At 32.5% G+C, this 22,718-nt stretch overlaps 1 protein-coding gene across 2 annotated transcripts; it reads left to right on the top strand.

Moving 5' to 3' along the window:
- Nucleotides 1-1,492: 1,492 nt before the first annotated feature.
- Nucleotides 1,493-19,351, top strand: ca2 (carbonic anhydrase II). Of its 2 annotated transcripts, NM_199215.2 has the most exon segments (8): nt 1,493-1,585; nt 3,904-4,101; nt 7,214-7,332; nt 7,425-7,517; nt 9,832-9,894; nt 9,986-10,141; nt 15,566-17,303; nt 17,520-19,351. In NM_199215.2, coding segments are annotated over 7 exon segments (783 nt in total). In that variant the 5' UTR covers nt 1,493-1,551; the 3' UTR covers nt 15,686-17,303; nt 17,520-19,351.
- Nucleotides 19,352-22,718: the final 3,367 nt, after the last annotated feature.

Genomic DNA, 22,718 nt, shown 5'->3' with positions numbered 1-22,718 from the left:
TTTACCTGTCTAAAAACATATAACATATAAGGCAAAATAATCCGTTATAAAATGACAATGTTTTATTCATTATATATATATATATATATATATATATATATATATATATATATATATATATATATATATATATATATATATATATATATATATATATATATATATATGACAACTGGTCAAAATATACAAATAACCAAGTAGTGGTTTATTTTTTATTTTAAATGATTATAAAATAAGTTTCTGACTTTATACACTTTTTGTTGAGAGTACTTTCGACTCTTATCCACCAGGTGGCATCCATTCACTTTGTGTTGTACTCTAAAAATCAGATTCAAAAACACTACATACACGCCTCTGTATGGACCAAAAATATTAGTAATGTTAATAAAAAAATTTTAATATGCGTATAAACAATTTCATACACACACACTACATAATAGCCTATATATCCACTAAAGTAACAATGGTTTCACAATTTAAAGCGATCACAAGCTTTATTTTCGTACTAAGAAAATGTAAAACTACAACAACAATCAAATGAAAATGCATTTCAATAATATAACATTATAAATTAATAATAATGATAATAATAATGATGATGATGATGATGATAATAATAATAATAATAAAGAGAGGTTTTATTAATAATAGTTCTGTAATAGGACATTTTTGCATCATTGCCTTTAAGGTGAATGACTGAATGATTATTTCAACAATCTATATTTTAATCAATTAAACAAATAATTAGCTTCTGACAAATAGTGCATCTGTAGAAGTTTGTGTTCCATTGGTGAATCATTATTAGCCTTTATTACTCTTATTATTTTATGTAAATATAAGTGATCTTACAATTTTACCACTAATGAAAATACAAAACTATGTATATATATATATATATATATATATATATATATATATATATATATATATATATATATATATATATATATATATATATATATATATATATATATATCTTATAGTAAGATACAAAGCTGGCTAATAATAGTGCTTCTGTTAAACGCGTACGAAAATAGCCTCAATAGAACAAGTTAATAATACGCTACCCCTGTCTCCAACCACAACGTGTTTCGCTGTAAATCGTCAAATATTAGCCAAAGCAGCGCAGTGTTGCGTAAACTGCCACTGAGTCCGCGCGCGGCTCGTTCACAGTGATGATGAATCATTACCGCACTCATTGTCATTACTATGTCACACCGTCATCGACGTCACCAGGACCAGGCGCGCCACAAGTCTCCGATTGCGCAATCGCAGAATGTTCAGAACGTGTGTCGAATGTCGGCGTATCTGTAGATCAAAGCAGCAGCGCGCAGATTCCTAATGATGGAACCGCGCATTCCATGAGATGGAACGAGCGCGCGCGTGAGGGACAGAGAGCGCGCATTATTGATCGCACGCGCGGCTCCTCCTGCTGATCACACTTAATGTACGGTCATGTGGGCAAACAGCGGCTATATAAACCACAGCTCATCTGTGTGAGGACACTGACAGTGTTTCAGGACACTTGAGGACTGCAGCACAGCTGGCGGAATGGCTGACCACTGGGGATACGATAAGCATAACGGTACGACTATCTTATTTATTATCCATATAGGTGATTCTGTGGTGTGTTTATGTAATGACATATTCTCTGCTTTCCTCAGTGACTGCATTTGTCCTTTTAAGCAACTAAGACATGTTCACCTTGTCTTCTGCACAGTCAGCAATAGTGTGACAAGTACATAATGTACATATAATGTGTGGTAAATTAAATATGTTGATGCGTAAAACAGTTTGTGTTGAAAGTAGAGCTGTATTTTCTCCTCTTATTCCCCTAAATGCGGAGTTTATAGTGCAGTACACTGCGCAATTCAAATGCATACATTTGGCTCTAGGCTGCCGATCATTTTTCTTATATTTTGTCTGAAATTTACTGGGAAATTATTTGCACATTAAAAGTTGTATTTATTTATTGGTAACATTTTACAATAAGATTGTATTAGTTAATGCCTTTTACTAACATATACAAACAATGAACAATGCACTTACTACAGTGTTTGTTCATGTTAGTTAATAAAAAATACAGTTGTTGTTAGTTCATGGTAATTCACGGTGCATTAACTAATGTAAACAAGCATAAATTTGGATGTTAATAATGCATTAGTAAATGCTGAACTATAATTAATAAATGTTACGCAAGTACACAAGTATTGTTGATACAAAGTTCATGTTAGTAAATGCATTAACTAATGAACCTTATAGTAAAGTGTTATTCATTCATTCATTCATTCATTCATTCATTCATTCATTCATTCATTCATTCATTCATTCATTCATTCATTCATTCGCCTTAAAGGTAATAAACTATTAATAATAAAAACGTTCTATATAACAAAAATAATAACAACAGTAATAACAACAACAACAATATTATTATTATTATTATTATTATTATTATTATTATTATTATTATTATTCATAATAATATATTATTGAAATGCATTTTATAATTACTTGTTTTATTATTGTTAATTCCATTCTATAATTTAAAGATAATTATTAAATTGATATAGTTATTCATATTCCAATTTCTATTGAATGTTTTAATTTAATCCATTAATAATTAAAACGTTTGCATAAACCAAACTATTGGAAAGTTATTACTCATTTTAGTATTGCATGCCTTGTAATCATAATTAAAACATTCCTTAAGGGCAAGGGTTCAATAATATTCTTTTCCACAACTATTATTATTAAAACCTTTTCTTTATTATTATTATTATTATTATTATTATTATTAGGAATGTTATAATATTAAAATGTATTTTTGCATTTTACTATTACTTTGAGTTTATTATTGTTAATTTCATTCAATAATTTACCCATAAACCATTAATTATAGTCAAAAGTCTATTATTTATATTAATATTATTGAATCTTTTTATTTAAACTCTTAATTATTAAAACGTTTGCATAAACCAAACTATTGGAAAATTATTATTCATGTTAGTATTGTATGACTTGAATTAATAATTTAAAACTATTTTAGAACTATTATTATTAAAAAGTATTATTATTATTATTATTATTATTATTATTATTATTATTATGTTATATTATTGAAATGTATTTTTGCATTTTACGACTACTTGTTTTATTATTGCTAATTCTATTCTGTAATTTAAACATAGTTAATTACTTAAACTATTAATTACAGTTAAATGTATTTTATTCATATTTATATTAAATGCTTTTATTTTTTCCCTTAATTATTAAAACTTTACAGTTATTTAAAAATTTGCATAAAACCAAATTATTTGCTAAATTTCTTAAATTTTATGACTTGTAATCATAATTTATTAATTACTTAAAAGACAAAGATGCAATAATACCCTATTCCAGAACAATTTATATTAAAATCTTACGTTATTATTATTATTTATTTTGTGATAACTTGCTTTATTATTTTACACACACACACACACACACACACACACACACACACACACACACACACACACACACACACACACACACACACACACACACACACACGTATGTACAGTATGCATGTATGTATGTATGTATGTATGAAAATGTAAATTTCTATTATAATAAGGGACTAAGTTAAAAAGAAAATTAATGAATGTATATTATATTAATATGATCATATTCACATTTACACTATTATCATTATTATTATTATTATTATTATTATTAATATAAGTATTATTATTATTATTGAGTGCATTTTAATTATTTCTTTAATTATATAAAAGGTATTAAGTCTATTAATAGGCCAAACATCTTTTAAAACAAATATGTGTTACTTGGTTCAAGAATAAGTACATTATCATGCACTGTAAATGCTGTGTTTAACCTTCATTTCACATTTCTCTGCAGGCCCAGACAAATGGGGTGAGAGTTACCCGATAGCGAACGGCTCTCGCCAGTCTCCAATAGACATTAAGAGCTCAACAACAACCTATGATGAAAAGCTGACTCCTCTGAAACTGAAGTATGACCCGTCCACATCTCTGGACATCCAGAACAATGGACACTCTTTCCAAGTGTCCTTCGTTGATGATCAAAACAGCTCAAGTGTGTGATGCTTCTTCATTTTTTATACAAAACACTCACTCTGAACTTCCTCAATGTTAGTCATGAGCTTCCTTTCGAAGGTTCTTTATGTTCAGCTAGAGTAATGTAGACGGATGAGTTATATAACAAAAAACTGCTCTGGAGCTCAAACACTATCACTTTCACATCTACTTAAAAAAAAAACCTGTTATACACACTTTCTATTTTCTAGTCTATGTTTAATAAAAATTCTATCAATTTAAATTTTGTTACTCTATTTTGAATTTCTTTTCTCTCAATTTCTAATCAATTTTCTATCACTATCACTTTCCAACCTAATAATTATTAACCTTTATACCTCATAATGTCATTCAGCTAAGTCCCTTATTTATCATGGGTCGCCACAGTGGAATGAACCGCCAACTATTCCAGCATATGTTTTGCACAGCGGATGCCCTTCCAGCTGCAACCAAGTACTGGGAAACACCCATACAGCCTCACATTCACACACATACATACACTAAGGCTGATTTAGTTCATCTAATTCACCTATAGCGCATGTCATTGGAATGATGAAACAAGCAAACTCTATACAGAAACGCCACTGATCCAGCTGGGACTCGAACCAGCAATCTTCTTGCTGTGAGGTGACAGTGCTAACCACTGAGCCACCGTGCCGCCCATGTAATAATGTATAATAATAAATATTTCATCCCAGAGGTGGGTTGCGGCTGAAAGGGCATCCGCTGCGTAAAACCGTGCTAGATAAGTTGGCGGTTCATTCCGCTGTGGCGACCCCGGATTAATAATGGGACCAAGCCGACAAGAAAATAAATGAATGAATAAATATTTTAATATATACTTAATATAATAAATTAGTTCTACCTTTTCAAAAGTAAATACAAATATGTTTTAAATCTATCCTGTTTAATTATTATTATTATTATTATTTATTTATTTATTTATTTATTTATTTATTTATTATTATTATTAATAACAACACTCCTTTCTCTTTTGTTGTTTTCTCTGTCTATTTATATTCATAATTCCTTTTTTTTATTATTACTTTTACCTCTTTTTTAAATTTCTTTTCTTAAACTAATCTTTCTATACTTATATTCATTATATCATTTATTTACACATAAATGTACATTTGCATACTCCATTAGACTAGGAATTATATATATATATATATATATATATATATATATATATATATATATATATATATATATATATATATATATATATATATATATATATATATATATATATTTGTTGTCTATTGCCTTAACTTCAATCACAGACATTTTAATATAATATTATATTATACAATATATTATACTATATATTCATTAATTTTCCTTAGGCTTAGTCCCTTTATTCATCAGGGGTTGCCACAGCGAAATGAACCGCTAACTTATTCGGCATATGTTTTACACAGCGAATGCCCTTTCAGCTGCAAACCAGTACTGGGACACATCCGTACACTGTCACATGAACACTACGGACAATTTAGCTTCCAATTTGTCATCCAGGGTCATACAGTATATGCACTCAAAAAAGACTTCTGCTGCGTGTTCAAGCTAAACGAGTTGGAATTACACAATTACTAAGGGTTTTTCGGGACTACTTAAAAGATTTATGTTCAGTCCACTTAAATTTTTAAAAACGATTAAGCTAAATTAAGCGATTTGTGTTGGACAACATGAAGGAATTGTGTGGAACCCAACTACCAACATGCAAGCTACTTAAATATATATTTTTAATCATTCACACGCACATATACACTCAGAAATTACTTTTGCTGCTGGTTGAAACTAAAATGAGTTGAAACAACAATTCTTGAGTTTTTTGGGGGAACAACTTCATTGTTTTATGTTCAATCAACTGTAATTAGGTTTTGTTTAATATAAAATGTAAAACAATTTAAATAAGTGTTAAAGTTACAGAACTAGCAACATGCAAGCTAATTAAATATATATTTTAATCAATTATACGCACATATACACTCAGAAAAAGATTTTTGCTGCTTGTTTAAACTACGTTTTTAAAAGGAGCTGAAACAACACTATTCTTAAGGGTTTTTGGGAAAACCTAATTGTTTAATGTTCAATCCACTTAAATTTGTAAAAATAAATAAATAAAAACATTAAGTTAACTTAATAGATTGGTGTTGGGACAACATGAAGGAATTGTGTGGAGCCCAGCATTTTTTACAGTGTGTGCTTTTTCTGGAAAGCCTTTCCAAAGTTGTGTTTTGCTCTAGTTAAACATTAATCCACGCCTTCACTAGAATGTTGCAGCTTTAAATAGCAAGTTTGCACACATTAAGTTTTATAGTTGACACTTATTTATACACAGTTTTAAAACAAATGCAGGTTTTCACACAATATAATGTTGTCCCAACCCAGATCAATTAAGTTCACTTAACAAATTGAAGTGTACTGAACATGAAACATTTAGGTTGTCCCAAAAAAATCTCAAAAACTGTTTCAGTTCATTTTAAATATGTAGTTTGAACAAACAGCAAAAATAATTTTTTAAATGTATATACACTGTAAATTTCCCAGAGATGGGTTGCGGATGAAAGGGCATCCGCTGTGTAAAAATGTGCTGGATAAGTTGGCGGTTCATTCCGCTGTGGCAACCCCGGATTAAAAAAGGGACTAAGCCGACAAGAAAATGAATGAATGATGGGTTCCATGCAGTCTCTTCATGTTATCACAACCCAGATTGATTAAGTTAATGCAATTGTTTTAACTAATTTAAGTGCATTGAGCATAAAACAATTAAGTTGGCCTTAAAATAAAACTCAAAAATTGTGTTGTTTCAGCTAATTTTTTATTTGAACAAACAGGAAAAGTCATTTTTTAGAGTGTAGTATATAGTCTTTCTTGCTGCATGTCTAAGCAGGTGTAATACCTAAAAACAAATGCATATGTGAAAATGTCAATGCAACTGCGCTTTACAGTGACACATCGGTTTTGGCACAGAATTGTGGGAAATCTCACGCAAATATTGCACTGAAGTGTTATTCACATTGAACTTTGTCAAAAAGAAAACCAGCATAACAGGTTTGCCCAAGTGTATGAAGCGGAGCATGACGGTTCTGATTTATTGTGTGTTTCAGCTCTGACTGGAGGCCCGGTCACAGGCACATTCAGACTCAAACAGTTTCACTTCCACTGGGGATCTGCAGACGACAAGGGCTCCGAACACACGGTCAATGGCAAATGTTACCCAGCTGAGGTCTGAATCGCTCCCAGTACTGACACAATGGAAACGCCAGAGATTTTCTTTTGATAATGAAATATTAATGCTTGTTTTACTTTCAACTTTAGCTCCATCTGGTCCACTGGAACACTAAATATCCCAGTTTTAAGGACGCAGTTGATAAGCCTGATGGTCTTGCTGTGGTTGGGATTTTTCTGAAGGTTTGTGCGCAGGGTTATTTCATTATTTATGGCCGAATTATGAAGTATAACTGCTGCATCACTTTTGCTTATATTTTTATGCTAAAATAAAAGGCAAACGATTTTTAAATTATATATATAAAGTTAAACAAATAATAATAATAATAATAAACAAATAAACTTTTTATTGTACCTTAGTTGCATTCTTTTCACAATTTTTACAACTAAAATAAAAGAAAATCAAAACATTTATTAAAAAAACGCTAAAACAAAAAAATTTAATATTGTATCGTATTCTCATTCTTTCGAAAATCGAACACAAAATTCAATGCAATCTCACGGCAATTCGTAACTTTTTGATTTAGTGGCTAACTTTTATGAATTTGTACAATCTAATTTGTACAATTTAGTAGGATTTGCTCATTACTTAATGATGGTTGGGGTTAGGGGTGGGGTTGGGTGCCACATCTTCTTTTTAAAATCGTACATTTTTGTACAACTGAACTCGTACAAATTCGTACGAATTAGCCACTAAACTAACAAAACGTAAAATAATTACGTTTCCTCAGGAGATCAGGCTGACAAAATTATATGAGCAATATCACACGAGTAGCAGTGCAATATGGCTGTATATTGGCACTGGTGGGTGGCCCTTAGTGTCCCATCAGTTACTATACTTTTGTGATATTACGTTTATAACACAGTTTCTATGACATAATCGTGTATATAAAAAAGAAAATCAAACACAGAGAGTCAAAAACCCGTTTGTATTAGGAACTACTTCCTTCTACCATTTATTCACCTCTACAACTGACATCAGAAAAGACCTAGCAGAAAATGTTGCTACTTCACAAACGTCACTTTTGAGCTAGTATTTGAATGATTCTCTAGTGTAATGTCTAAAGTGATGACAAAACAGGTGATTTTGCTCCTATTTTAAGATTTCAAGGCTGAACGGCATGAAATACCACCTGTTTACACAGATTTCATAGCATTTCTCAGTTGCAATCGGGAGATCACAATAATTATCCCCAACAAAGCCAAAGCAGTGCAAACACTATCAGATTATTGTTGTAAAAACCCTAAACATATGAAGGTATTTTTTTTTTTTTTACTGGACTAGTCTGCAGTAACGAAAACAGGAGACTAATTAGAAACAAACAGATGGCAAAACTCAGGGTTATACAAAGCCAACACAAAATGCATACATTCCTGATATATGAGTCCCATCTCACACTAAATATACTACAATTACTATGGTATAAATACAGCACTACAACATACACAGAGCTGGGTGCTCTTCTGGATGGATCCAGTGGACTCAGACACAGCTCCAAATGAATCGATGTTGTTTTTCAGCCTTCATAAAGCACATAAACACAGCTATTGTCTCAATAAAATCCATGTTAGCCATTAAGCAACAAAGCTAGAGACACTGGGCAGACAGAAGCCCTGCTCATGATGCAAATCCAACGCAAATCTTTACAAATAAACTGCATAGTTGAAATCTAAACTACATTCTCACCTAAAAAAAAAACTCAAAAGAACATTATGTTGTGCAACATCTGCAATATTTGTGTGTAACTAGAGAGTTTTTTGATCACTCTGACACTCTATGCGAGCAGAGTTATACACAAGAGTGAAGAGGCTATACAAGTTCTGATATAGCAGAATATTGCACGACTATCAGCCAGAAACCAGATTCGAGAAACCAGACAGAACTGTTGTGTAAATAGTTATAATTTAGTTAAAAGTTTTAAACATTTTGTTTAAAATTTTAGTTTGAAATTAGTTTTAACTAATTCATTATTATATAATAATATAATATATTATTATTATATCTTGTCTTTTATTATATATATATATATATATATATATATATATATATATATATATATATATATATATATATATATATTTATCATTATTATTATTATTATTATTATTATTATTATTATTATTATTATTATTATATCATTGTCTTTGCCATGATGACAGTACATAATATTTTACTAGTTATTTTGTAGCTTAAAGTGCAAGGTTAATTATGTCAATTAACTAGGTTATTTATGCAAGTTAGAGTAATTAGGCAAATAATAAAAACATTTAAAAAGTAATCAAAAAATTAATATGATTTACATGAAATAATATGAAAAGTAATTAAAAAAAACTTTTATTCCAGCCAAACTGAAAAGAAATAATTCATTTCCCAACAGAGAAAATAAAAGAAGAAATACTATGAAAACTGTATTGCCATGTAAAACATCATTAGGAAAATGTATGAGAAAACAAACAAATTCACTGTACTGTACTTTTTTTTTTTTTTTTTTTGCAGATTGGTGCAGACAACCCTAAACTCCAGAAAATTCTGGATGCTATGGATGCTATCAAGTCCAAGGTACAGCACATCTACAGAAAATGTTGTCATTATTACTGGAGTAGCCTGAAATCAGATCAGCTTCATATGTGTGTGTGTGTGTTTGTTTCAGGGAAAGCAAACCCCCTTCCCAAACTTTGACCCAAGTGTGTTGCTGCCCAGTTCTCTGGACTACTGGACATACCTGGGCTCTCTGACCACACCACCACTGCTGGAGAGCGTCACCTGGATCGTCTGCAAACAGTCCATCAGCGTCAGCTCTGCACAGGTGCTGCTCAACACAAACACAAACACACAATTATAAATATATATATATATATATATATATATATATATATATATATATATATATATATATATATATATATATATATATATATATATATATATATAATTTAAATGAATATTTTCCATGGGATGCTTTATAATATTATATTTGTGCATATACGTTAGATTAGTCAAATCTAGAGCTAATCTAACAAAATAACTCGTAATAATGTTCCAAAATTTGTACAACAAAATTAATGTTAAAGAAAAATATTAAATAAAAAGCTTTAAATAGAGCAAAATTCAAGAGAAACAAAACATTTATAAATTTGTAGTTTGTAATTTTTTTTCCAAATATTTCTCATGAATTTAAATTTATTATCTTTTTAATTCTAAAGGTGTTCAGTGCCTGAAATAGTATTTGAATAAATCTATATTTTTAATAAATCTGTTTTGTTCAAATGCATAGTATTATATCACCTACATTCACTAAGAAATGATAAAAATATTCATTTTCAAAATGAGGGTGTACTCATAGTGCCACTGTAACGTTCATCCTACAAATGTATTGTTTAGGATGAAGGAAATATTTGAAGTTCAGCTTTATTACATTCATTTAAATACATTTAAATAGAAAAAGGTACTTCAAATTGGAATACAATTTTACATTATATTAGCAATACAAGGAGCGATACAAATCTTTTTTTCAAAACATTTCAAAAACAAATAAGCTTGTTTGGCAGGCTGTCCCGTGAGAGAGCCCTGGGCTCCCTCCCGTTAGCAGAGCGAGTGGGGAATTTAAGCTCAGGTAGATCTCCATGAACTCCCCTGACTTATTTCAGACTAATGACACATATAGGGATGGCTAAATGGAGATATATGGCTTGCTAAGAGCTTGGTTATGATTCCAATTTGGTATGTTCAATTTACTTAGGTTGCGTGCTTTTTAAACTGTGGGAGGAAACCCTGGGAAAACCCATGCATATGGAGAATGTCGTAATGTGCATAACACATAATGCAGTGTTTCTCAACTGGTGGGTGGAGACGCAAAACTGGGTTGCGGGAACATTTTCAGTGGGTCGCGGAGAGTGTGGTAAAAAAAAAGACAAAAGTTTAATTTTTTACTTATTTTGCTTATACCGGACTTTTATTTTGAAATGCGTGCGCAACAACCCTACTGTTTGACATCTGAAATTTCATTTAATTATTGCAACAAATAGTACGACCCCAAATATGTAAAGTATGGATATATATATATATATATATATATATATATATATATATATATATATATATATATATATATATATATATATATATTGACGACAAAAAAGACCTAAAGCCTTAGTGTCATATGTAGTGAGGTGCTCTCATAAGAGAGCATGAAACCTTTTATGTTAAAACAACATTTAGAAACCAGACAACATGTTTTATTAAGAGTTTATTATTAACAGTATTTGTTGTTTTTACTTTGTAATATTTTTATAATTTGATCCATTTTGTTAAATGACAGCAATAAAATAGTGTTTATTTGTAAGTCTTGGTGAATTTCTTATGATTTATCTGTCACTACTTGTTTATGTCAACAAATAAATACAAATTAAGTATAATTCCTAAAATTGTATTATAGTTCCTAAAAAATTGGGTTGCGGCTTGATGACCATGTTAAAATGTGGGTCCCATGGTTGAATAATTGAGAACCTTTTAAATAATGGGTTTAGTGGGGACTTTAACCAGTGACATTCTTTCTGTGAGGCAACAGTACTAATCACTAGGCCGCCGTGTCACCCAATCTAGAAAGAAGGTGGGTGGGGGGGGGGGGTATTCTTCTAGATGAAGATACTAAGATAAGAAATTCCGGTTATTTATAGTGAGTTAGGAATCATCTGATTGGTGAATCAAGAGTTAGCTAATGCGGTACCAGTCGTGGGCAATCATAAACACAAGATCCTTTTGAATTTAGTTTACAAATAAACTTCATTCAGATGTAAAACTTTGGCAAATGTTTAAAAAAAAAAACAAAAAAAAAAAACTGAAAAGAATCTGAAACCTGAATGTTGTCATTCAGATCTTCCTTCATTTTTTTAAGGGTGCTTTCACACTTGTGAATCGATTCATTTGTTCCGAAACAGGGATTAAAATTGTTACATTGTTGCTTTTTGTTCTTGGTGAGGTTTGCTTTCACACGGCAAAGTTTCTAAACGGACCAAAATAGCTAAAACAAGTCACGTGTGAGTAAACTCTTCTCACATTGGTCAGAGTTCCATGGTTTATTTTGCAGAGTCCCGCTCAGCTGTCATGTGTCTTAATTTTAATTTATGACGATGAGCAATAACACATTATAAGCGAAAAGCTGCGCTCTCGTTTTGTAAGGTGGCACCCAAAGACATCATCACCAGATATAAATCAGAGGGAAGACTCTCATACAGAGCCCTTGGCTAGACTGAAGTTCGGTCAATGTTCCTAACCGAAACAGCTCTCAGTAATAGTTTAGCATACTTTCACTTTTGTATTTAACAAGGAATGCACATTTACCGGTAGGAAAGACATATGACAAAAGACATTTTTTTTCTGCTTTCCTTTTGTTTTTAAGTGTAAAGCGCTTAGAGAATTCAGTTTTTAAGGCACAATTTAAAAATCATTATTATTATCTGACACAACTGTAAACAAAACCCATCTTGTCATCCTCAGTTGTATCTTTCCTCTCCGCTCAACATCTAGTGCTTTTGTGAAAACTAGCACGACCCGGTCAAATGTTTCCCAGACTGGTAATGTGTACAAAACCTCCTTTTCCTGCTGCCTGTTGAATAATTGACTTCATTAATATAAAGTTCACTAAACCAACCAAAAACTGCAGAATAAACAAAAATAAGTGAAATTAGGATAGTTGTAGTTTAACAAGTTCTCAGTATTGTGAAATCTTTCCTATATATCAAACACTAGAGCAGAGTTTTAACAACAGCAAGGTTGTGGGTTGGATTCCCAGGGAAAGCAAGAACTGATCAAGCGTGTAACTCCAACGCAATGTAACTGGCTTGGATGAAACATGTTTCAGACATGCAAATGTAAACACACCTTGCAATATTATTAAGCAAAATGTTAATTATTTTACCAAAATATGAAAGGGCATACAAAATGTGTGGTATTTTTCATTTACTACTGACTTGAAGAAGATATATAACTTTTTTGATGTGTAAATATAGTCCAAAAGAAAAATATGACCCCGTTCAAATATTGACACAATCTTGATTCTTACTACTGTGTTGTTTTTTTTTTGTGCTAGTTGTCTTGAGAAAAATCCAACCCAGGCTCATTGGAAAGCTCACTTTTTTGTGAAACTGTGATCCTCTGAATCAGAATATTGTCTTAATCATATTAAAATCAGAGTATTGGTGTCCATGTAAACATACTCACTGAAAGAGCCAGATGATGTCACAAGCTGTCAAAGACCGTCCATTCCTCACTATGATTCCATGAGGCCATTTCATAAGTTTGACGTGTTTCCCCGCTTACACAACTTTTGTAAAGCATCTGCTGCATGTTGGTGTGTCAGAATCCTTGCTTGTAAAATATATCCAGACTTTAGAATGCTTAGTTTAAGCAAATTAGATGAACGTGATCATGCGTGTTAATGAAGGGAGTCGCTCGCCGCATGTGCTGTACTGCGCGCTTTGCCTTCTATAAGAACAAACGCCTGACATTGCTGACATCCGTTTCCCTCAAAGCTTTTTAGAATTTAATATTTAGAGATAGTGTGACACAATGTGTACTTATGTGTGCCTTTGATGCACCCCTTGATGCTTCTTAAGGGCGTCGCATATCGGATGCGCCGCTCAGAGCCGCGGCGACGGTGCGCACGTGACAGTTGATAGTATCACATACCAAACATGCACATTCACATGTTATTAAAAATCAAACTATTCAGATGGTGCTCTGTGGCGTGGCAGAATTATGAACAGTGTCCTCCTGAGCCGTGGCTGGGCGCCGCGGACAGAGGCCGACTTGCAAATTCTAAAACGCATGGCGCTGCGTGCGCAACGCCTAGCGGTGCTTCTGATGTGCGACCTGTTTTACGTTTTTGTCGCAGCACCAGTGGCACTGGATTTAGGCACCGAAATTCATATGCTGATTCGGTCAGGGGCATACTGGTTCCGAAGGTACCATTATGTCACCGGGTTTTGGTACCCAAGCCACTCTTAATGTAGCGTGTTTTCCTTATGGAGCATATCCAAGTGAGCACCTTGATGCCAAAAGGACATAAAAAAATGAATTAAAAAATGTGAAACAATTTGATGTCAATTGACTGCCTTGATGTCCAAATGACATCAAGCTGACATCTAAAATTGGTCGCAAAAAAAACATTAAAATTCCTGTATTTATTTTTTGACGGCAATGTTAGATGTCAATTTGACATTATTTTTACATCAATTCAAGTTGCAAAATCCAGTGTAAATTTGCAATTGAGGCGTTAAGCTGAATATACTTTTTATCGTCGTTATTTTAGTGGTAGGGCGAAGCAGTGGCGCAGTAGGTAGTGCTGTTGCTTCACAGCAAGAAGGTCGCTGGTTCGTGCCTCGGCTCAGTTGCCGTTTCTATGTGGAGTTTGCATGTTCTGTGTTCGCGTGGGTTTCCTGCAGGTGCTCTTGTTTCCCCCACAGTCCAAAGACATGCGGTACCGGTGAATTGGGTAGGCTAAATTGTCCGTAGTCTATGAGTGTGTGTGTGACTGTGTGTGGATGTTTCCCAGAGATGGGCTGCAGCTGGAAGGGCATCCACTGCGTAAAAACTTGCTGGATAAGTTGGCGATTCATTCCGCTGTGGCGACCCCAGATTAATAAAGGGACTAAGCTGACAAGAAAATGAATGAATGAATGAATTTTAGTGGTCAATAGGGGATCAGTGTGTGGATGTCAAATAGACGTAAAGGTTTTGACATCAAAAAGCAATTCGCATTTTTGACGTGTTTTTTGATGCAGTCTGATGTTGTATTGACATCCCTGCTGAGAATACTTCCCCTCGTGGACTATATGTAGACATCTTTTATGTGAAACATCTTATTCAAGTTAGTACTAAATAAAAATAACACACATTTTCTTTGACCCCTCTTATTACTGTATATGAAAATAATGAACATTTTCCATATACCTCAAAGTGTGTGTAAATGTCTGACTTTTGTTTGACTTTTTGTTTGTGATGTTTGCACTGTAAAAAATGACAGTAAAAATGTCATGATAACGTATTTTTTACGTTACTTTAACATAATTTAATAAGTTAATCAGGTTTCAACTTATTTTAATTTATCAAAACACTTATTATAATTAAATTGTTTTTACTTAAAAATGTAAGTGAGCCACATATTTTTACCGTGGAAGAAATGTTGAAAACTCACATTTATTTATTACTATTTTTTGGTCTTTCTGCGCAGATGAAAAGATTTCGCTCTCTGCTTTTCTCCGGTGATGGAGAAAAGGCCTGCTGTATGGTGAACAACTATCGTCCTCCTCAGCCCCTGAAGGGTCGTGTGGTGCGTGCATCTTTTAAATGAAGGGCCTCTCGGAGCTCGCAGTCCCCTCCCTGTCTTCTGTAGTGGGATATGCAGATGCGGGGCCCTCAGAGCTCCTTCACCCTCCACACAGCGACTCTGGGCTCCTGCCAGATGTCCAGAACACCAGATGTGCTGTCTGGAGAGTCAAGAGGCTCTGCAGGGAAATATGCACAAAAAAAAAATGGTACTTTCATACTTAATATTGAAGCCTTGTTTTCCAGTGTAATTTATGCAAGCTCCTTTATTGTATAAACAATGTAGGTTGGGACTTTTAACCTCATATTCTGATGTTTTTTCGGCATTATTCAGAGAAAGAAAAAAAGTTAGGAATTGTGAGATATTTTAATAGTAAAATTAAGATAAATAGAATAGCATTGTGGGCAGTGCATTTTCCTGATCCCGCCCCCTTTCTCTCTCTAACCTCTCAACTTACTGTCAAGCTAGTATCCTATCATAATAACGAGTATATTTAAAATATAATTAAAATGTAGTAAAAATAACATTTTAAAAAGTTAGAATCGTTAAATAAACACCCAAATTGGTAACAAGTAAGAATTGCAACATATGCAAAATATGAGTAAATATATTGAAATTGCAAGTTTTGACAGAAATTCAGAATTATGATTAACATCTGAACGTACATTCTATAGAAGGCATGCATTTTTTAAAGACTATTTTAATCTATTCTAATATCATTGGCATCTTAAGTAAAAGGATAAAACTCTTATGTTTTTTGCATCATTTTTATTTTATGTTAAAAAAACAACATCACTGGGCTCAGAAATATAATTTTTAACTCGTTGGAGTAGGAAAAAACACTCTATTGGTCATTTTCAGTTGTACTATCCATATTCTGTTTTACTTTTTGAGGAAAAAACACTTTTGATACATATTTCCAAAATCTTTGACATTTGTAGACAGAGCAAGTAACACGCTGCATTAATCAAAGCAATTGATTAAGTGGCTTATTCGTCTGAATTCGTATGATCTTATTTATACAATTTAGTACGATTTGCTCATCCCCCAATGATGGTTGGGTTTAGTGGCAAAAACCGTACATACGACTGAACGAATTAGCCACTAAACTGACAGAATGTAAAATAGTTTTGTTTCCTTGTGAGATCAGGCTGCAGAAACATAAACGTCAATTTTTTGGATATTTAAATTTTGACAATTTGAAAGCTGAAATAAATATATTTTTATTATTAAGACAGGATATTTTTGGGCTGAAAAAATCTGGAATAAGAGTTGAAAATCTTATATATATTTGTTGGAATTATTGGAAAATCGTAATAATTTGAAAAAATATCTAAGAAATCTTTAAAAGCTGTCTAAATTAAGTGCTTAGCAGTGCACATTACTAATCAAAAACTAAGTTATGATATATTTATAGTGGAAAATTTACAAAACATCTCCACAAAATGTGATCTTTACTTAATATTCTAATGATTTCTGACAGCAAAATCACCTATTTGGACCCATACAATGTATCTATTGCCAAAAATACAGCCAGGCTGGATTTATTACTGGTATTACTGGTGTTATAAAGTACTAAGTAATGCACATTACTAATAAAAAATTAGGTTATGATATATTTATGATGGTAAATGTACAAAACATCTCCATGGAACATGATCTTTACTTAATATTCTAATGATTTCTGACAGCAAAATCAATAATTTGGAGCCATACAACATATCTATAGGCAAAAATACAGCCAGACTGGTTTTATTACTGGTATTACTGATGTATAAAGTGCATAAAGTGTTTAGTAATGCACATTACTAATCAAAGAGTAAATTATGATATATTTATGATGGTAAATGTACAAAACATCTCCATGGAACATTATCTTTATTTAATATTCTAATGATTTCTGACAGCAAAATCGATAATTTGGAGCCATACAACATATCTATAGCCATAAATACACCCAGAGTGGTTTTATTACTGGTCTTATAACATGCATAAAGTGCTTAGTAATGCACATTACTAATCAAAAATTAGGTTATGATATATTTACGATGAGAAATTTACAAAACATCTCCATGGAACATTATCTTTACTTAATATTCTAATGATTTCTGACAGCAAAATCAATAATTTGGAGCCATACAACATATCTATAGGCAAAAATACACCCAGACTGGTTTTATTACTGGTATTACTGGTGTTAGAAAGTGCATAAAGTCTTTAGTAATGCACATTACTAATCAAAGACTAAGTTATGATACATTTATAGTGGGACATTTACGAAACATCTCCATGGAACGTGATCGTTACCTAATATTCTAATGAGTTTTGACAAAGCAAAGTCGCTTATTTTGACCCATACAACGTATCTATAGGCAAAAATATACCCAGACTGGTTTTATTACTGGTATTACTGTTGTTAAAAAGTGCTAAGTAGTGCACATTACTAAATAAAAATTAGGTTATGATATATTTATGATGGGAAATTTACAAAACATCTCCATGAAACGTGATCTTTACTTAATATTCTAATGATTTCTGACAGCAAAATTCACCTATTTGGAGCCATACAACATATCTATTGCCAAAAAAAATACCCAGACTGGTTTTAATACTAGTATTTCTGGTGTTATTTACATACGCAATAGCATTGTGTCATTATATTACTTCTTTTATAAATTTTGAATACTCTGAATGTCTATATTGGAAAACAAGGCATAAATACTGAGTAAGAAAACCCTTTTTTTCAGTGCTGTCCCTCTACATGTCTGCTTCATTCTCTCTTTTTTATTATTATTATTAGTGCAAATGCTTGAATAATCTGGATTTAGACTGTCCGTGTGCCAATTATTTTACCGAGCTCTGATTTACATGTGAAGCACTGACAAACAAAGCAGGAGAACTAATGCATACATAAGGAATTTAATATATAAATGGGGGTATTTAAGTATATTTATATTGCTCTAGAGACCAAGCTTGCATCTCGGCTTAAATGGCAGGGGTACAGCCGGATACCCGAACAGATGCCATCTGTGCCGACCGCTGCTGTACTTCCCTGCCGGGCTTTTAATCTCTGGCTGTCTCAGCAGTGCCAGAGCTTAATGAATCCCAATGCACATTATTATGAGGATGCAGAATACAGAAAATCCCCATCGCAAGCGGGAAACCACGCACAAAAATCTAGAACATACCATACAATCAGAGCAGCTTTGATTTTTTTGGAGTGTTTGTGCCTCAGATCGTGCATTTATTTGTGTGTGTGTCTATATAAGATGTCATTTATATTATAGCAAATGCTATGCACAAGGTTTTAGCTTAAAAAGAAGTACTAGCAATAATTGCATGAAACCCGATATGATTCCTTAATGTGCCGTTCTGTAGTTTTGCTAAATGCTTCAGTAGTTTGTATTGCAAAGCGATGCACAAACAAAACAGAGAGTCTTAATAGAAAACAATATGCCATTGTGGATGAATCTCGCATGGTTTCGGATGTTCTCAAGCACTGGGACCAGAGGGTCGTGTCTTACGTTATGCATTTATAATGAGAACGGGTTTGAAAATATATTGTGTAACGTGTTACTGAATGTACTTTACTTGAACTCGAGGGCTACGCGAAGCAATATTGTTCAGCCATATACACTGTTCTGCTGTTTTCAAAGAGGATATTTTAAAGTAAAGATATTTTATGCTTAATCTGTGTGTTGTGTGTTATTTGGGTGTTTTATTTTGCTAACATGAGGTCTTTTCAGGATTTTATGCTTGTATAGCTGGTCATTTTATTGCATTTTAAACATAAAACAATATATATATGATAAAAAAGTCATGACAACATACAGTGCTTAGCATAATTGAGTCGACCCCATTTTAAAAAGGAATATTTGATCTATTTCTCAGTGAATTTAGGCAATATATTTTGGTGCATTTAAACAAAACAGATTTTTTTAAACAGATTTATTTAATAAAATAATATTTTAGTCACCAAACATATTTAGAAATGGAAAGATAATACAATCAAATGCAAGCAAAATATTGCAAAAATAAATTACAACCTACAAAATTTTAACTAAATTTTTCTCTAAATATTTTTCTCTAACATATAAATTTGGTTGTACTAGTTTTTGTACCGTTATCATAAGTTACTTTGTTAGATAAGCTCCAGATTTGGCTTCAGTGCTGACTAATCTAATTTATATGCACAAATATAATATTGTATAGCCTCCTATTTAAAATATGAATTTAAAAGAGAGATTTGTGAGGGGTGTAGGGGAGCGTGGGACACGAAGTAACATGGGGTAATATGTTTTAAGGTATTTACTTAGGGTTAACCATGGCATACTTCCAAGGTTTTTGACCACAGTGTCGGGAGACGTCTTCCTGCCAATTATTGTAAAAGTTTGGCGTTGAAATTTGGTTCAAAAACACAAGAGAAACCATTTTTGCAGCATAAAATAATTGATATAGTTTGTTTTATTTGTAAAAATCTGTTAAAATATGAAAAAAAAAAAAAAAAACAGTGACTGCAAACCAGTTGGACAATTAAACACTTAAACACAATTAAACACACTGTTGGACACCAAATGTACTAACACAATCATTTTAGAACTTTGAGTGTAATGTTAAGACATTTTACATAAAAATGTTTTTAATAGAAAAAATACTACTTTACTACACTTTAATTGCTAAAAATGCAAATAAATGCATTGAATAATAATGGATAATAATGCAAATAAATCCAAATAAGTTTATCTAATAGGTAAATAAATAAATAAAAATACTCTGCTATGTAGAAGTACTGAGGAAATAAAGCTACTATTTAAAGTAAACTGGATATAAATTATTGTGTGAAATCTGACTTTTTAGGTATGTGTTTCAAGTACAACCAACCCTCTGTCTGTTACAACTTGCCCCGCAGTTGGGGTAAAAAGTAACATTTTTACTCCTGGCACTTTTGACAATACTGCACAGAAACCATAGGTCCGGCGATCATATGATCAGTGTTCATTTGTAGAAAAGGCTTGTGTGTTGCTGGTAAAAAAAAAAAAATGGTTTGTCTAACCCCGTTACTTTGTTCATTTTTTGGTCAAAACAAAAAATGTTACTTTGTGCCCTGCTCTCCCCTACTCATCCTCCAGAGAACCAAAGAATTGTGTGTGTGTGTGTGTGTGTGTGTGTGTGTGTGTGTGTGTGTGTGTGTGTGTGTGTGTGTGATTTTCTACAACCTTTGGGTTAAAAAAAACATTCTACAATTTATAGTTTTTATGTTTTGTTTTTATTTTTATTTTTTCAAACTCAGACAACAAAACTGAACAGGATATGGCCGTGAAGAGATTATAATCCAATATTAATGTAACAAAAACAAAACAAAAGCAATTTTTCCTTTTGTTTTGAAATTCCTGGAACAATTTAGTCTGAAAGAGAGACGAACTCAAAAAACAAAACAAAAAAAAAAGCTTTTCAACATGAAAACTGATTTAAAACTAATTGTCTTTCTCTAATGGTCTCTGATTCTTTAATTGTCTAATTTATCAGATTCTACAGAGTCTCCCTCAACTATCTTATAAAGAATCCTCTCTGCTTGAGTTCTGCCTCCTACAACATGCAGTCATTAGTTACATTGAGATGGTCCTGCTGTCCACTATAGTGGGCATTTAAAAAAGGATGATATTTTGAAACACAAACAAGTTAACAGCTTAGAAAGCTAAATGTATAGTTCCTGACACATTAATAAACAAATATATATGTAACAATAATAGTAAAAAAACATTTAAAAAGCAAAAATTTACATGCCTCTCTCCTTCCAATAAAATGTGCTTGTCTGTATAGCGGCCATTTTGGATGCCGTGTACGAAGTGGTTCCTAGCATGCCAGCCAATCAAATAACATTTCACTAGCCCAGGATTTCCTCTGAACAGTATAACAGGACTTGAAAGAGTAGCTCAAAAAAGTCAAAGAAAATTCATGAAAACACAAGGTCCACTACAGAGGACACAAGTCAATGGGCGGTTAATCAGGTTTCAACCTTAGTTTTTAAGGTATGATCTTTAAGTCTTATGGCCCATTTCCACTTTGTGATACTCTTCAATAATCACAAGCATGTTATTATTATGAGCTCAAGACATTTGTTATTTCAAATATAGACATGCAGTGAACACGCGAGCTGTCTGGAGAAAGTGAAACTGCTCGTGCTTTTAGACGGCCTTGTAAACAACAACAGGACACAGATTTTGCTCTTCTTTGTGGCTGTTCATAAAGTAGTTGACAAAGTTTGTTTGACCTCGGGTCGACCATGGCTCGTTATTATTTGTATATATAATTACGAAGTAATGTCTTGGCTGTGTTTTTTAAATATGGCGCTTCCTTTGTTTACATTCTCCTGGTTGTGCTCCTGCTTGTGTATCTCTGTAAACCAATAGCATTCAGCTGCGTGTCTAGCTCTGCCTTTTGCTACCCTTTTGTTGTGCTAGGAAGGGTACCCAAAAAAGTGGTACAATATGGTTCGCTTTTTGGTACCTATTGACAGTGGAAATGGCCTTAAAAGCATCTCTCTCTCAAAAAAAAAAAAAAACAGAGTTTTGATAATTTTCCTATTTAAAGCTTGACTCTTCTTTAGTTACATTGTGTACTAAGACTGACAGAAAATGAAAAGTTGCTATTTTCTAGAGTGATTTGTCTAGGAACTATACTTTCATTCTGGCGTAATAATCAAGGAAATCTGTTGTCGTACTATGGCTGCATAAGATGAAATGATATTACGCAGAATCTAAAAATTATAGGAAAATACTGAAACTCTTGTGCAAGATACTAATAATCTAATCCAGTGTTTCTCAAACCCGGTCCTCACACCTGCTGATCTGCATATTTTGCATGTCTCTCTAATTAAACACACCTGATTTAGAGAATCAGCTCGTTAGAAGAGCTCCATGCATGTGTTCTGACTGACAGCAGGTCCCTTCGCAGTGTGCATTGCTCTCTAGTGTATTCTCGTTCATTGCTCTCAACCGGAGAAGATGAAACTTTTATTACACTTTGAAGTGTTCAATCACGGATTTACACAACATTA

The sequence above is a fragment of the Danio rerio genome, chromosome 24 (assembly GCF_049306965.1).
Source record: "Danio rerio strain Tuebingen ecotype United States chromosome 24, GRCz12tu, whole genome shotgun sequence".
Taxonomy (NCBI): domain Eukaryota; kingdom Metazoa; phylum Chordata; class Actinopteri; order Cypriniformes; family Danionidae; genus Danio; species Danio rerio.
This window is presented reverse-complemented; position numbering and strand designations above follow the sequence as displayed.